The 15,860-nt window shown below is 38.9% G+C and overlaps 1 protein-coding gene across 6 annotated transcripts in view; it reads right to left on the reverse strand.

The window, feature by feature from the left end:
- CC2D1A (coiled-coil and C2 domain containing 1A) overlaps window positions 1–15,860 on the reverse strand; it is a 55,858-nt gene that overhangs the window by 28,852 nt on the left and 11,146 nt on the right. For all 6 annotated transcript variants that reach the window (XM_060683457.2, XM_087888602.1, XM_060683459.2 and 3 more), the window contains exons 8-13: window positions 12,098–12,222; window positions 10,822–10,894; window positions 8,847–8,960; window positions 6,648–6,778; window positions 5,411–5,483; window positions 80–195 (exon numbers count right to left, since the gene is read on the reverse strand). In XM_060683457.2, coding sequence (XP_060539440.1) covers window positions 80–195; window positions 5,411–5,483; window positions 6,648–6,778; window positions 8,847–8,960; window positions 10,822–10,894; window positions 12,098–12,222 — 632 coding nt within the window. The remainder of the gene's footprint in view (window positions 1–79; window positions 196–5,410; window positions 5,484–6,647; window positions 6,779–8,846; window positions 8,961–10,821; window positions 10,895–12,097; window positions 12,223–15,860) is intronic.

Below are 15,860 nucleotides of genomic sequence, written 5' to 3' on the forward strand. Positions count from 1 at the left end.
TTTATACCGAGTTCTGTCAACCATGGCGCACACATGCTGGAGAAAAGCATTTAAGATCTTGCCTAGTACTTAGTCGAACCTTTTTTGTCTCTTCTGCATCTTCATCCTCGTTTGCTAGTTTCATTGCTGTTTCAAGGATCCCTCCCAAACTCTGATCCCCTGGCAAAGATTCCATTCCTTGGATGGGAGGGAAACCTGCCGAAGAAGACAAAAAGCTAAAGGTGAAAAGACAGTTAATTTAAAAATGGCATCATTGCCAGCTGCTTGGTGTCATTCTTGGCTACTTGGCAGTGACTCATTCACTAATTAGTAAGGAATCAATTTCTTCATGTATTTGAATAAAACTATAGAGTTTTATCTACTCAGAGTGCCACAGACTACAATTAGATTTCCAAGATGCCATTCACAGAACTGAAGATTTTGTGCTAAAAAAAGAGCACAACTGAGATCACAGCCTTTGCGCTTATGAATGGAAACAAAGTCCACATGGGTTTCAGCTATTTTGGCATTGGTTGCTTTGAAAAACTATAGAAATCCTTTCCCAACCTGAGACTCCCTCAGTTGGGAGCGTTACAGCTCCCAACATTTCCAGCCAGTATTATTATTGTTAGCCAGAATTGCTCTGAGAGGTCTTTAAATTTAATAAATAAATAATGAAAACTGAAAATTCAACACTGTGGGATGGCACTAGGTTGGCACAGGTAAAGTCAGAGTTAGAAAAATCATCTATTGACTTCCTGTTTGCTGCTGGCCGCCGCCAGACGTTCCTTTGGGATCGTCAGCTTCCACTGCCTGTCAGAGCCGCCTTCACAACGGAACGGCGGCTCGAAAAAACTCCGTTTCCATGAGGAAACGGAGATAGAGCCGGCAGGGGTGGGTAGAACTCTCTGCAGAGTCCCAAAAGTTTTTCTTTTTCTTTTGGGACGGAGCGGATGAGATGCCCCATATCCCCAGCCGTTGCTCCGGGCTTTGGGAGACCTCTGCTAATGCAGAGCCAGGCGTCAAGAGCAAGCCTGTGAATCTAACAGATTACTCAAAGAAAATGTGAGCTGGATCTGTAATACTGAACCGCAAGTATTTTACTTATCTTTTAAAAAAATTACTTAAGAGAAAAGACGAAAGGAAAGGGGGGGAAAAAGCCTTTTAAAATGGCGCTTGCAGCAGCTGGAGAAGAGGCAGAAAGGAAAAGTCCTTCCGTTTTCTATTATTACAATGTAGCGGAATAAATACCACTGGTTACATTTGTAGACAAAACTTCGCTCCTGTGTTTTTTTTTTCTTTTTTTTTCCTGAAGACTTGATATTGTTGTTGATTGGAAAGAAGTTTTTTCTCTTGTTTTTTTTTTTTCTTTTCTTTTTAACAAAGCCTGCCTGGGTGGAAACATGGCACTGAGATTTACAAAGTCAGATAAACAAGTAGGGGGGGGGATTCCCCCACCAACAATTTAAAGGAACAAGTTTTAACTCTTCAGTCTCAGAAACCTGATTTTAATATAATAGAATTTCTCTTAGAGGAGATTGAAAGAAGGGATGAGATTGTGAATCAGCATCTTGAAAAATTTAAGCAGGAAATTAAAGAATTGGTAAAATCTAAGTTTGATTTTTTGGAGCGAAAAATTTTAAAAGTGGTTAATGGATTTTCAGAATTTATGATACAGTTAGATACAAATACTAATTTACTAGAGTCTAAAATGGATGAAATTCAAGATAAATTGGACAATAGAATTCAAAAAATTGAAAATGATTTGATAAACACTCAGGATAATAGCTCAGAAGAAAAACCTAAAATGGATGCTGACCAAAAGTCTGGTAATGTAGAAAATCTGCAATAGAGGATTGAAAAAGAGGTTCTAATGGTACAATATAATTTTACAGAATATGCGATAAGACTGCGAGGTTTGCAGGAAAATAATAGAGATGATTTAAGGAAAATATCTTCTGAATTTCTAGCTGGGATTCTAAAGGTTCAACCTGATGAAGTGTTTAGTAGGATTGACAGAGTTTTCAGAATAAATTCCTGGATTGCTAAGCAAAGGCAACTGCCTAGAGATGTGGTGATTTATTTTACGGACAAGGAAATTAGGAATAATATTGTGCAAAATTCCTTCAATTCTAATTTGCAATTGTATGGAAGAAAGATATGGATCTACAAGGAACTCCCACCTAAGATATTAACAGAAAGGAAGAAATTTGGTTTTCTGGTGTCTGAGTTAAAAGAGAAATATCCCATATAGGTGGAACGCCCCAGTTGGTATTATACTGAGACATCAAGGAGAAAGATATCAGTTAAATACTATTGAAAGAGCGGAAGAATTTTATCAAAATAGGTTGAACATGAATTTAACATCTTCAGGTATAATACAGGATAAGCAGAAGGAGCTGGAAATAAAGGGAAAATATCGAATTACAGAGACTGTACCAGATAAATTGCCTTTGGATTTATCGGATACCCCAGCTGGATTATCTACAAATTTGAGAGAAGTGCCATCTGATTTTAATGTGATGACTTATCAAGGCAAGGACAAGCATGGAAACCAATTAGGGGATATACAAGGGATAAAAAAGAAACATGAGACACAAAAACAAAATCAACAAGACTAATCTACAAAGCAGAATGAAAACCGACCAGTTGACACACAATCTGTAGAAAGGAAACCAGGATGGAAGTCAAACCCACAAAAAGAAAACAAAAAAAGAAATAGGTTGTACAAAAATAGAAATTTCTAACCCAAGCAACAGTGAAGCCAGTGACTTTAAAATATGAATGATTATGTGAAAACATAGAGGAGGCGACATATTGGTCAATATTATTCTGAGGATAGTGGCAGATCTCTGCATTGCCGTAATTTTGGGACGTGGAAAGAGCCTCAAACTGATGGATTTGAATTATCTACTTTGAAATTTCTTTTTGTGTTGATAAATATATTATAATTATCTTGAATCATAAGGCAAGAGAATCATGCTGGGGCATGCAGAAGATCCGGTTGTTACCCACTACGATGATGGAAATCAATAATCCTGATGAAACCCACAATTATTATTATATGGAATATAATCATAATGTCACTCGGGTGGTTGTTTTTACTTTTATACATATAAGAAGATATTTACTACTGATGGGGGCAGATATGATTGAAGATTTTGAATAAACTGTTGCATCAGCAAGCTATGTTACCCTATTATGGATGTTGGTTTTAACAATCCAGTGGAAAGACCTCAAAGAAGATATTATATGGACTATAAAATTAAAGTTATTGTCTTTTCTTTTTTTTTTTTATTTAGATATAATGGAATATATATATATATATTTTTAAGTAGTGTGGGCAGTGAATTAAAGATATTAAGAATTGTTGTGTATGGTAAATTTGCAGGACAGTGGGTGAATAAGCTAGCTACAGACTGATTAGTTTAAGAAAAGGGATTTTTAAGTGATACATTTAGGGGAGTGGAGGAAATGGATAGAGTGGAATAAATGTTAAATTAGATTTTATGGGGAGGCCGCTTTGAAATGTTATAGTAATATATATAGAAGATTAAATATTAAAGTAGGACTTATCGTATAGTTTTAAAGTGGAAGGTGGTTTTGAATTGTTGTAATAATATATAGATATAAAACATTATTATGTTAAATTAGAAGTTATTTTACAATAGTTATAGTATAATGTTTTTTTTTTTCTTCTTCTTTTCTGAAAAGTATGGACAAAGGGGGATGTTATAATATTTATAATATTTTTAGTAAGTAAAGGTCAGTATTTTGAGGAGGGAGTAAGTAATCTGTTATGAATTAGGGTTTTTTTTGTTACGAAGAAGTCACAGGGGGGGATGGGTGGGGAGGGGGGGTTAGGGAGGGGGAGGGGGAGGGGGGAAAAAAGGGCGGAAAAATTTGTATTTGAAAACTTTTTCAATAAAAAAAAAAAAGAAAAATCATCTATTTGGGAATTGTTTTGTGTTCTTGCATTATACTATTGTAACAGGACGGCATTTATAAAACATGTCTTTTTCTTCCCTCAGATCAAGAGGATGCTTCTGTAAGCATGTTATAGGCTGGATGCAATAATATATTATATTCTATCACCACCTTGTAAACTACGTCCCAAAGGTGCTTTTTCAAGAGGCAACTGGACTTTCTGGTTTTTCTTTGAAGATGTTTGCTTCTCATCCAAGAAGCTTCTTCAGCTCTGACTGGATGGTGGGGAATCGGACAGGGATTTACACTTCTTGCAGACAGCTGGTCATTTGCATTCTTTTAGCAAGTCGTTGAGGCCACCTGGAGGTTTATCTGTGCCATCAGGGTCACCTGAGTAGTGTGATTGATGTGGAGTCTTCTTGGAACTGTTGAAAGGACTGTGTTGTACACTGGAAATAGATCAAATCCCTCCCCCTCTGTTGAAAGAGGACCGTTCAATTTTGACATAGATGGCTTCTTTGACCCCTCTTTCAAACCAACTTTCCTCTCTGCCCAAAATGTGGACTTTGCTGTCTTCAAAAGAGTGGCCTGTGTCTTTTAAATGCAGATGGACTGCTGAATCTAGTCTTGATGGTTTCGTTCTCCTATGTTGTGCCATGTGCTTATGAAGTGGTTGTTTTGTTTCTCCAATGTACAGATCTGCACATGGCTCACTGCATATGCAGTACAATGCAAGGAGTATAAATCCTTCCATTCCCCACCATCAAGCAAGCAAAGAAAGAAAAATGGTGGGGTGAAGACATTTCCAAGCACCTGGTGATCTTCCCTGCCAGCTTGCCCACTGACTTTGCTTGTAGGAAGCTGGCAGAGGTCAGTGATCACATGACTGCAGGATGCTGCAACTGATGATCATAAATGCAAGCTGGTTGCCAAATACCCGCATTTTGTTCGCCTGATCATGAGGGTGTTGTAATGACTGGAATTTTGAGGACCATTTATAAGTCCCTTCATTCAGTGCCATCACAACTTTGAACAGTCACTGAACAAATGGTCGTAACTCAAAGACTACCTGTAGAAAATTATGAAAGGAAAAGAAGCTTCCCTAAAAGCGTTCCAGAAAGCAGTCTCTGCTCACAGAGGCCAATGGTGAGACCAGGCAATCTTGATTAGCACTCTTGTGAACACAAATCTGTCTAATCAAGGAAAGCAAAGCCTCAAATGAACTGACATACTTCAGGCTGAAAATGAAACTCTCACATGCTGTATATAAAAAGATTCTTGCATAGCCAACCAGGAGTGGGTAAAGTTTAAAACTCTCTTTACTGTGAGTAGGAGAGCTTAGCAGGGGAGTTTTCAAAAGGGACAAGGCTACCTGTAGAGGGAAGAGATGTGATCTGCTCCATTACCTGCCATACTCCTGGATATGCTTTCCTAACCCTGACACTGAAAGTCTAGAAAAATCCTAAAGCAAACAACGTAACCAGCAGAATTGGAAATTAAATACCTGGTGGCACAGGAAGATCAGCAAACTCCACAGGTTTCCCAGCTTTATGAGCTCTGATGGCCTCTTGATATTGCTGGGAGAATAAAAAAAAAAAAAAAGCAATAAACTACAAGATTCCTTTAAGAATATGGTCTTTGTATAACAAGATTGGTTCTGTCCAAATGGTTGCTTATAGTATTATTTTTACATCTTCATCAGGAGCATCAAGAGTATTCTCAAATAATCATTCAGTCAATACTACTAAGAAACAATATAACAACTCTCTTGATATATTCCATATAACTCCTAGGATGCTGGCAACAACAAATGGGATTTGTAGCCCCACACACCTTATTTGTTGTTGGAGAAGGCTACTATAAGAAGTTTTCATTAAAAGGCCTGGCTTGCTTTGCTGCCAATTGTCAATGACAACAATACCAAGGGGCTGTAATTTGAAATCTTTCTATTGCACATCAAAAGCAAGCACCATAGAATAGAATGCTCTTTGATGAGCTGCCATGGAACGTTTTAATCCATATCACTTGAATATTATGAAGCTATTCTGCAATTCCCTCTGGAATGTGTACTTTTTAAAATATATAAATAAGTTGCTTTGTTCAAAGACCTATCTTGTTAACTTTCTGTCTACAGTGGTGAATTTCTGAAGGAATTCAGGCTGAAATTCCCCTTTCAAGAAGCAGAAAGTCTAGAGCAGGGGTCTCCAATCTTGGCAACTTTAAGACTTGTGGACTTCAACTCCCAGAATTCAAAGCTGGCTGAGGAATTCTGGGAGTTGAAGTCCACAAGTCTTAAAGTTGCCAAGATTGGAGACCCCTGGTCTAGAGGCTTCCTTTTTTCCATAAAGAATTAAAAACAGAAGAAATGGGAGAGGGGAGAGTGGAGAGCAAACTCTAACAGTTCTGAGAATAGCCCACTAGAGATCATTTTTCTAAAGAGCAATCAAGTGGCACATTTGACAGTAATATTATAACTGATCTTAGACACTGAATATTAACAAAAGCATCAAGCTGCTTTAGTCTCCACCAGCTCTTCCTTGGAGCAAAACCCGAGTCTTGCATGGTTGCAGTATCTGTGCAATTAATAGAACCTATAAAATAATTCCACCATAGGGAGACAATAGGAAAAAGCAGAAAACATTCAAGAATTTCAAATTCTGCTCTACTTGCTCTTCCCAGTTACAGCCCGAGGCTTGGTACAGCAAATGAACATCCAAAGTCACAATATGCAGCCATTTCACCTTCACAATCCGTTCATGCATTCTGGCCTTCCTGTCCTCTCCTTTGCTCTTTGCCTGGGCTGCTGCTGCCTTGTATCTGTCCATCCTCTGCTGCAAGGCCTCCATCATATCTCGAGGGGGGGCTGGCCTCTCTGGAAACCAAAGATAGAATTTTAGGTAGCATGCTGGTAGCGAAAGATCTATCATGTATCTTATAAAAGCTTGAGGCCTTCCAGAACCCAGGGAGATGATGATGATGATGATGATTTATTTATTTATTAAATTTTTATACCGCCCTTCTCCCGAAGGACTTAGGGCGGTGTACAGCCATATTAAAACAAACATATACCCATAAAATTTAAAAAAACAATTTAAAATATATAAAAATTTGGCCCTTGTATTAAAAATGACAGACACCCAATTAAAATTCATTTTCTAAGCCAGCCCGGCTTGTTGGAACAAAAGAGTCTTAAGGGCAAGGCAAAATGAACTCCGGGGGCAGTTCATTCCAGAGGGCAGGATATGCAGAGAAGCGCTTGGTTAGATCGCTAACCAGGGGTGAATACTCCCGGTTCTGACCGGATCACCTGATCCGGTAGTGAGGGTGAGGGTGGCGGGTGGTTTGGAGAACCAGTAGCAAAAATTCCTGCGCGCCCCGCCCCCCCAATGCCCAGCTGAGCCCGCACAATCATCAGAGGTTTTTTTTTTTCTTTTAAAAGCATTTTTTCAACAACCTCTTTGGCCGAAAAAATGCTTTTAAAAATAAAAAAAAAAAGCCTCTGATGATCCGCGGCTCAGCTGGGATCTTCAAGAGGCTTTTAAAAGCATTTTTTCCTGCAACCTCTTCGGCTGAAGAGGTTGTAGAAAAAATGCTTTTAAAAGTAAAAAAAAAAAAGTTGGCTACACCCACCCGGTCACATTACCCACCACCACCACCACCAAGCCACACCCACAGAACCGGTAGTAACAAATTTTACATTTCACCACTGCTAGGTTCTAAACCCAAGAGTGGTCACTTTCGACTGAGGGTGGAAGGTCACATGACCGAGGGTACCTCCCTAGAAGCAATATTTTCTAAATATTAAAAGCACAAATTTCCCTTACTTAATATTCATAGGGACTCAAAGGAAGGTTTAACTAAAGAATCATGTCTCTCATATAAAATAGTTGTTCTGTGACGGGACTCTACTGGTCTTATTAAGACACAGAGGGAGCAGAATAGAATAGGTTTAGAAAGTTTTCAACTCTTTTCACAGGTAAGTCAAGTTAGATAGTTATGAATTTTGCTCCTTTCTCTATTTGTTTTCCACTTCCTCATTCTTTGAATGAGAAACCCAATACTATCTAGTCTGAGATATATTAATTCTGGAAGAACTGGATTTGAGACATCAGGTCTGAGAGGTCCAGGAAGTACCCTGAAACAAGATGTCTTTTTGTAGGAAAGTCACCATGCTAACCACAGACGGAAAAAGCAGCAGCAGCACATATCCCTTCACTCATACGACAAATTAAACTGCAAACTCTCTGTGTAAAAGAACATTGCATAGGGACCCTCTCACTTGGGGGCTAGGTAGTATGGGTTGTGGGAGGGTGGGTTTTCTGGGGGGTTAAGGTTGCACCACAAGAACTCTGTGGTGATGGTTGGGGTGACAGAGCGTGAGTTGTTCTGAGAGAACACGGCCACAGTCTCTTATCCTATTGGGCTAGACCTATAAAGTCCTTTATGGCATGCAGCCAAGTTATTTGAGGGACAACCTCTCTGATTATCAGATATGGCAGAAATGGTATAGTCCCAATCTCATTTATTAGGAAGTGCCATATGGTGGGACCCAGGAAGAGCGTCTTTTTCTTGTGGTAGCCACCCTTTGAGTCAACATCCCCTTCCTCCCTGAGTTTAGGTTGGTCCTCACCCTGCTGGCTTTCTGTGCAGCCTTAAAGACATGGTTGTCTCACTAAGCTGAGGGATTCAGCTGTGTGGCAGAGCCCATGCAATGGTTATATTGATTTTTTGCTGTTTGATTTGGTTGTTACTTTGGCTGTTGATTATATTCAGTATATATTATTACTATTGTAATCTGTTGTTTTATGGTATTTTAAATTGTTGTTAGATACCTAAATGAATTTGAAATGGGCAGTCAAATAAATTGAAATAATAAATAAACAAAGCAGCATTATTATCAAGAAACAAGAAAAAAACCCAAAGTATTTTGGAGTTCCTACCTGCTGTCCTTGAGACTCCTTGGGCTGGATGATTTACTGCTTGAGCAAGTGGTGCTGCTGTTGCCACCGGAGTCTGCTGTACACGTGAAGATAACATCTCCTTAGGTAACTGATCTGTGAAAATCAGATAACCAACAAAAGTAAGTTAAAAAACTAATTAATCTGTCTGCATTTCAGCTCAGGAGGTAAGATGCAGTTATATCACCTGCCTCTGCCAGGCTCAAAGAACCAAGAACGACATGTGGAGTTATTTCTGAATAGCTTTTTTATTGTTGTTCACCTAGACACAGGAATCTTGCCGGACTAAAGCAATTACCTTCAATAACTGTAGGTATACTCTGTAAATTGCCAGGTAGGGTCCAACCTTGCTCTCTTCCTGTCTACCAGACATTCCAAGCTCCACTGTCTCTCTGAACTCTGGGAAACAGACCCTCCCTCCTGTGATTCTTGATTACATTTCACCCCAGGCCCTAACTGGCCTCTTCTCAGCCCATCCTAACTCAGGCACTCAAAGCATACTGATCAATTCAAATATACATTAACAATGCTTTCTGCTCCAATGCAGTTGCTTGACATGGTAAAATGTAAGGAAGGACTATGGTATCTGCCCCTGAATGGAATTTCTGAATTATATGACTTGAGAATCCACTTTATTACAAACCATGTGATGACTTCAGATCATTCAAATAAAAGTCAGGACATAAATCCTGCAGATAAATGAAAGTTCTGAGCTGGATATGAATCTTGAGGATTTTATCATCTTTCTACAGAGATGAGAGAATTCTCAGTTCTCACCACTAAGCAGACACTACAGTGATACCCATGTACCTTTAATATCCCCTTCTACCACAACAGCCCACCTTAAAATTGCACTGAAGCAGCAGACCAAGCAGTTCAACATTAGAGTCAATTTCATTTATATCTGCCAAAGTTAGAAACAAAAGCACAGTTTGGATTCTTAGTAAGAACCTGAAATGAGGAGTCCTTGGTGCTCTCTGAGCTGGCTTATTTTCTTGCAAACTAGATAACATCCTCAGTGCTAGTAAGGAGTACTGTTTGCTGTCAGTTTATATTCTAGTGGCTTGCCTGTCAGTGTTTGTGGGGGGTCGTCTTAGAGATTCTTTGGTTGGGTTGTTTGCTATTGGCTTCCTGGGCAGTTTCTTGATTGGGGTAATTGTTTATTTGATTATTGGCCTGATGTTACCTAGTTTGGGTAATGAAACGTCTGCAAGAAAACAAGCAAGCTCATAGAGCACCAAGGACCCCCTCATGTCAACCCTGAGCTACAAATATTCTGTTTTATAAGAACCTGAAATGATGACATAAAAATTGGTATCAAGCTAAAATAGATTGCAAAATTAAAATTGTCCTTCTTTCATTGATTGCAGCTAGGACCACACAGAAGCCGCAAAGAATCAAATTCCATTAGACCTTCACCTTTTCTTTACAAGTTCCAAACACCTGCCCTACAGACTATTGCAATTCTACATGCCTTAGTGTTTCACAATACCTTTGTGTAAATCAGAAACATATCCTACGCAAAGTCTACTGAATTCCCTAATATTTATTTCCACTGAAAATAATTTATGTCCTGAAAACTGCTGAGAAATTAAGAGCTATATCCACTTCACTGTTTATACCTAGATGAAAAGCAGTTGTCACTCAAGGATTATTCCAGTGTTTTGTTAAAGGTCTGTGTTTAGAATGCCTAGCTTTTATAATAACTAATATCTTGTTTGGGATTATTCCATACTTTGGGTTGAGGAACAAATCAATAAGCTTCCACTTACTTTCATCTAGTAATCTGACTAATGTTTCATGTTTCAATGCAGGCACTTGACAATGAAACTCTAAAAGAAACAAGACTTACTAACTTCACTGCCATCTGATTTGACTTTCTGGTGCAAGATCTATATAATCAAATTCTCAACAAAGATAATGCCTAAGACAAATATAGCCTATTTTCCATTCTCACCTGGAGGTGGCGGCAGATTGCTGAGATCTACAGCTTCTCCTTTATCAAGAGATTCTAAAATAGGCTCAAAACTCTGAAAAACATGAATACAGGCAAGTAAGTGTTTGTTCTTCTATACACATTGTCCTCGACTTACAGCTCCTTATTTAACAACAGTTCAAAGTTATGATGGCCTCAGAAAAAGTGCTTTATGACCTGTACTTCCATTTATGCCACTGCAGCCCCACCTATGGTCACATAATTGCAATTTGAGTCAGGTAAATTACACTCTGCATTCTTTTATACTGGTTTCCAGCAAAAAAAAAAATCCATTGGAGAAGCTGGATTTGCTTAAAGACTGCGGTAAAAATGGTAATAAAATCACATCCGGTCAGATGATAAGTAGTTTTACAATCGCCCCAATTTATGAAGGAAATTCCAGTCCCAACTGTAAGTCAAGGATTACCTGTACATTTTTAGATAAAAAACTACTGTGACTGAGCAATTAAATTTCACATTTGAATTTTGGATGAAAAAAGCATGAAACCTAAATCTGAATTTTGCCAACCACTTCATAAGAGGAGTGGATCAGAGAAGTTGCCAAGCAATAGAGGAAATACAGCAGTTGCTTCATATTCTACTTACAGTTTCCCCAGCAAGTAGTTTTTACTGGCTGCATGAGACAGAAACATTCCACATTCATTATCTCGGTTATCTGTACTTTCAGCCTGTCAGACAGAACCCTCTTATCCAAAGGGGGGAAGATGAAAAAAGAACTACAGGAACAGTGGCAGGAGACACAGACTCTCCTGAAGCCAAAATACTACATAAGCTTTCATTTGAATGGCTGCGTTTGCATAATTGTCATAAAAACTGGACAATTCAGGCAAAGGCATTGGCCTAATTTTGGTGATGTTAGTGAAGTGAAGTGACTAACATCAGAATCATATGATATATCTGAATGTGAGCCATCCTAGAATATAGAGCAAAACCCAACCTATGCAAATTCTAGCTTTTGTGCCTGCTCCATATATTGGTCTGGTTTATCTCTTTCTTTAAATTATACCTTTTTTCATCATCATGATTGGCTCATACATGGATTACAAAATATAGCAGCTGGGTTCCCATGTTATGCCAGGCCAAGCAAGCCACATTATTTACTGGGTATAACAAGAGTTTTGAGAGCAGGTAGAAAAACAATGGAAACGTTTTCTTCCTTGCTAATTTCCCCAGTGATGATTTTTTTTTCTTTTTTTTTTAAAAAGTCACAGTTACTTTACTGTGAAAACACACCTACCTTTGCCAGGCGGTAATATTTGGTGGCCATTTCATTGTCACCTTCTTGCTTAGAACGCAGGGCAGCCAGTTTATATTCCCGTACTCTGGCTTGCAGGACAGCTTGAGTGCTGGAGCTCAGAGCATCTAAGGGCAAAGAGGGAAGCTGTCACAATTTATGTAGCCATCTAAGAGTGCATATATGTGCATGCATTCTACTCAACAAACCTGCACAGAAGGTAAACTGAGCATACAAAAGATTAAGTTACCCCCTAATACTAATTTTGGTGCTACAAAACTCCAGGCTCCTGAATTGGGGTTTAGTAAGAGTCCAACCCAAGCTCACGACTCTGTATGAACGGCGACTGTGAGGGTCACTCGGCACAGACTGGGGAAAGCAGAGCAGGCAAGCAGGCCTTTCTCAGGCTTGCAGCTAGTTTGTTTATTAAATTTGTTTGCCACCCATCTTGCTGCAAAGCGACACTGGGTGGCTTACATTAAAAGAAATAATCATAAAAGTATTATATCTAATCACAATAAAAATAGAGATTATGACTGAAAGATGGGGAAGAAGGGAGCAGAATGAATGGGGCCCAACTAGAGCCACACTGCCATGACCCCAGAGTTTGCCCCAACGTGAAGGGGCATTCAACTCCTCCAGCCAAAAAAGGTTGAATTACCATGTGTTGAATTTCAGGTTATACAAGGTCCATGATCATAGGTAACTTCACAGAATTTTCCTTAATGGACTTCTGCTGACTAGGACTGAATGACAAGGTTTTAAGGATTTGTTTATAGGTAAGAGATGAGATAGGGGATGAAGAGATTGTTTGTTGTATTTTTACAGAAGGTGATAAGTTGTTAAAATTGTTTATCCTGATTGTATGGAGGAAGTCACTTCTTTTTTATTATATTTATTTATTTATTTATCAAATTTCTATACCGCCCTACTCCCGGAGGACTAAGGGCGGTGAACAGCCAAGATAAAATACAGATAATACAAACATTAAAAGTCCCTTAAAATTATTAAATATTTTGGCTGAAACACAAATTAAAACACCCAATTTATAAAACAAATCAAACGATTTAAAAATTTAAAAGGGAGAGTTAGGCCAGGCCAGCCTGCTGAAATAAAAAAGTTTTGAGAGCACGATGAAACGTGCGCAGATCCGGGATCCTCCGTTATCTCTGGGGGGAGCTCGTTCCAGATGGTAGGTGCTCCCACAGAGAAGGCTCTCCCCCTGGGGGCCGCCAGTCGACACTGTTTGGCCGACGGCACCCTGAGAAGCCCCTCTCTATGGGAGCGTACTGGTCGGTGAGAGGCTATTGGTAGCAGAAGGCGGTCTCGTAAATACCCCAGTCCGATGCCATGGAGCGCTCTAAAAGTGGTAACCAAAACCTTGAAGCATACCTGGAAGACCATCGGGAGCCAGTGCAGCTCACGCAGGAGGGGGGTCACATGGGAGCGCCACGCCGCTCCCATAACCACCCGCGCGGCCGCATTCTGGACCAGCTGGAGCCTCCGGGTGCTCAAGGGGAGCCCCATGTAGAGAGCATTGCAGTAGTCCAGGTGGGAAGTAACGAGAGCATGAGTGACTGTATTTAACGAGTCCCGATCCAGAAAGGGACGCAACTGGCGAATCAGGCAGACCCGATAAAAAGTCCCCCTGGCCACAGCCGTCAAGTGCTCTTCCAAAGACAGCCGTGAGTCCAGGAGGACATCCAAGTTGCGAGCCCTCTCCGTGGGGGCCAATGACTCGCCCCCAATAGTCAGTGATGGCACCAACTGACTATATCAGGATGTCTTTCCTATTCCTATACTCTTATCTTTTTCTTTTTTGTATTCTTTTTCAATTCTTTTTGCGCTATTGTTTCTTTTTATTCTTTTATTTTTTGTAGTCTACATTAGTTTGTGTCTGTTTAGCTATAATGTTTAATAAAAACATTATAAAAATCTTCATAGAATTTTCCATCTTTAAATTAATAAAGCATGTAGGGAAGAAGGAAAGAATGGGAGGAAAAATTAAAGGGAGCTATCCAATTTATTTATTCATTCAATCTCTATAGCAACCCATCTCAATCCAATTCACATTGGGTGGTGAACATCATCAATTAAAACCATAAAAACACAGTTAGAAATAAATACTTTTTATATGTTTTTCTTTTTGCTAATTTTTTTTCTTTCACTACAAGTGAGATAAAAAAAATTAAATGCTTACAAAATATGGACTGAGTCAGTCAGTATTGTAGGCTGATTCTGCTCATTGCCAGGAGTTATGACCAGCTCAAGATTGACTCAGCCTTCCATCCTTCCAAGATGAGTAAAATGAGGACCCAGATTGTTGCGGGCAATATGCTGACCCTGTAAACCTCTTAGAGAGGGCTGTAAAGCACTGTGAAGCGGTATATAAGTCTAAGTGCTGTTGCTATTCCTAATTAGTTTATATTATAATTGTAAGCATCTAAATGTAGAGCCAGTTCAGTGTAAAAGTTAAAGCACTGAGTTAGAAACTTGAAGACTGTGAGTTCTACTCCCAATGTAGACTCAAAATCAGCTGGGTGACTGCTCAGCCATAGGAAGAAAAGCACTTTTGGAAAAATTCTGGGGCTGTTGCTAAGCATCAAAAATTACTTGAAGGGTGTATGTGAGAGACATGCTATTATGCTTTCCAGCTTCTATACTTTAATCAAGAATATAAATATATATAAATATTTGAACAAGTCACTATTGCAATACATGTATTTGCAATTTACTTTTCTACTTATATTGCGGCACACAAATTTATACTTGGTGTAGGAAGAACTGCATAAAATACAGTTCTAACGTATCAGAAACTAGTGGCTGATCACAATGCTATCTTCTCTATCAAAGTGATCTGATGAACTGGGAGTAAGAGACCCTCACTGATTTGTTCCAAGAATTGTATGTCTCTAACTACCCCTTTTGATCGGCAGGCCATCATGAAATTTGTCAGATGCTTTTCAAAAATCACCTCTGTTTCAAAAGCAAATTACCACAAGGAATAGTGGCTTAAGAACACACCATGAGTACGTAAGCTATTCTTTAGATCTCGGTGGTTCTGCTAAGGCTATGCACTCCCAAAAGAAAATATTAGCACAAGGTTTTACTGTGATTTATGCTCTGGCCCAACTTCAAAGGTTTATGATTGGCAACAGATTTTTTTAAGTGGTTTCTATCAAACACAAGACATCAAATGCATGGGATCTGAGAAGAACAAAAATAAAGCTTGCTTTGATTCTATCCTTTTTAATCCTTTCAGCTGCTGTTATCAGACCTAGTCAATGAACAAAAAGCATGTTGTATCTTGGCTACAACATGCCAAGTTTCTTGGTGAAACTAACTGAAGAATCCTAGCTATACACAAAATTAATGCTAAATTAAGTTCCAGGCAATTCAAAATGATGCAAGGAAGATTAAATCAAATCCAAATCTCAGACATTAAGGTGCTGAACATTAAAAAAGATCCTAATACGAATAATGGTCCAAAAGTAAAGTAATAGTTAGACATAAGAGAAAGAGAGAGCTCCTATATACTTATTACAATTACTTAGCTAATATAAATATTAATCCACTGAGGTCTCTAAGTCCTGCAAAACAACTTACTATAATTGTTCTGTATTCTAATTTTCTTTTTCAGACTTCTTTCCGTTTTATTTTCATGAGCATCAACAGGGTTGTACCTAAATCTCCCTTCTCCTGGCCCTATTAACAGCTCTTCTCTGTAATTCATTATGTCAGTCTGGAATTTCCAACCTGGAGAATC

This window comes from Pantherophis guttatus, chromosome 2, assembly GCF_059756535.1.
Source record: "Pantherophis guttatus breed Tessera chromosome 2, ASM5975653v1, whole genome shotgun sequence".
Classification (NCBI taxonomy): domain Eukaryota; kingdom Metazoa; phylum Chordata; class Lepidosauria; order Squamata; family Colubridae; genus Pantherophis; species Pantherophis guttatus.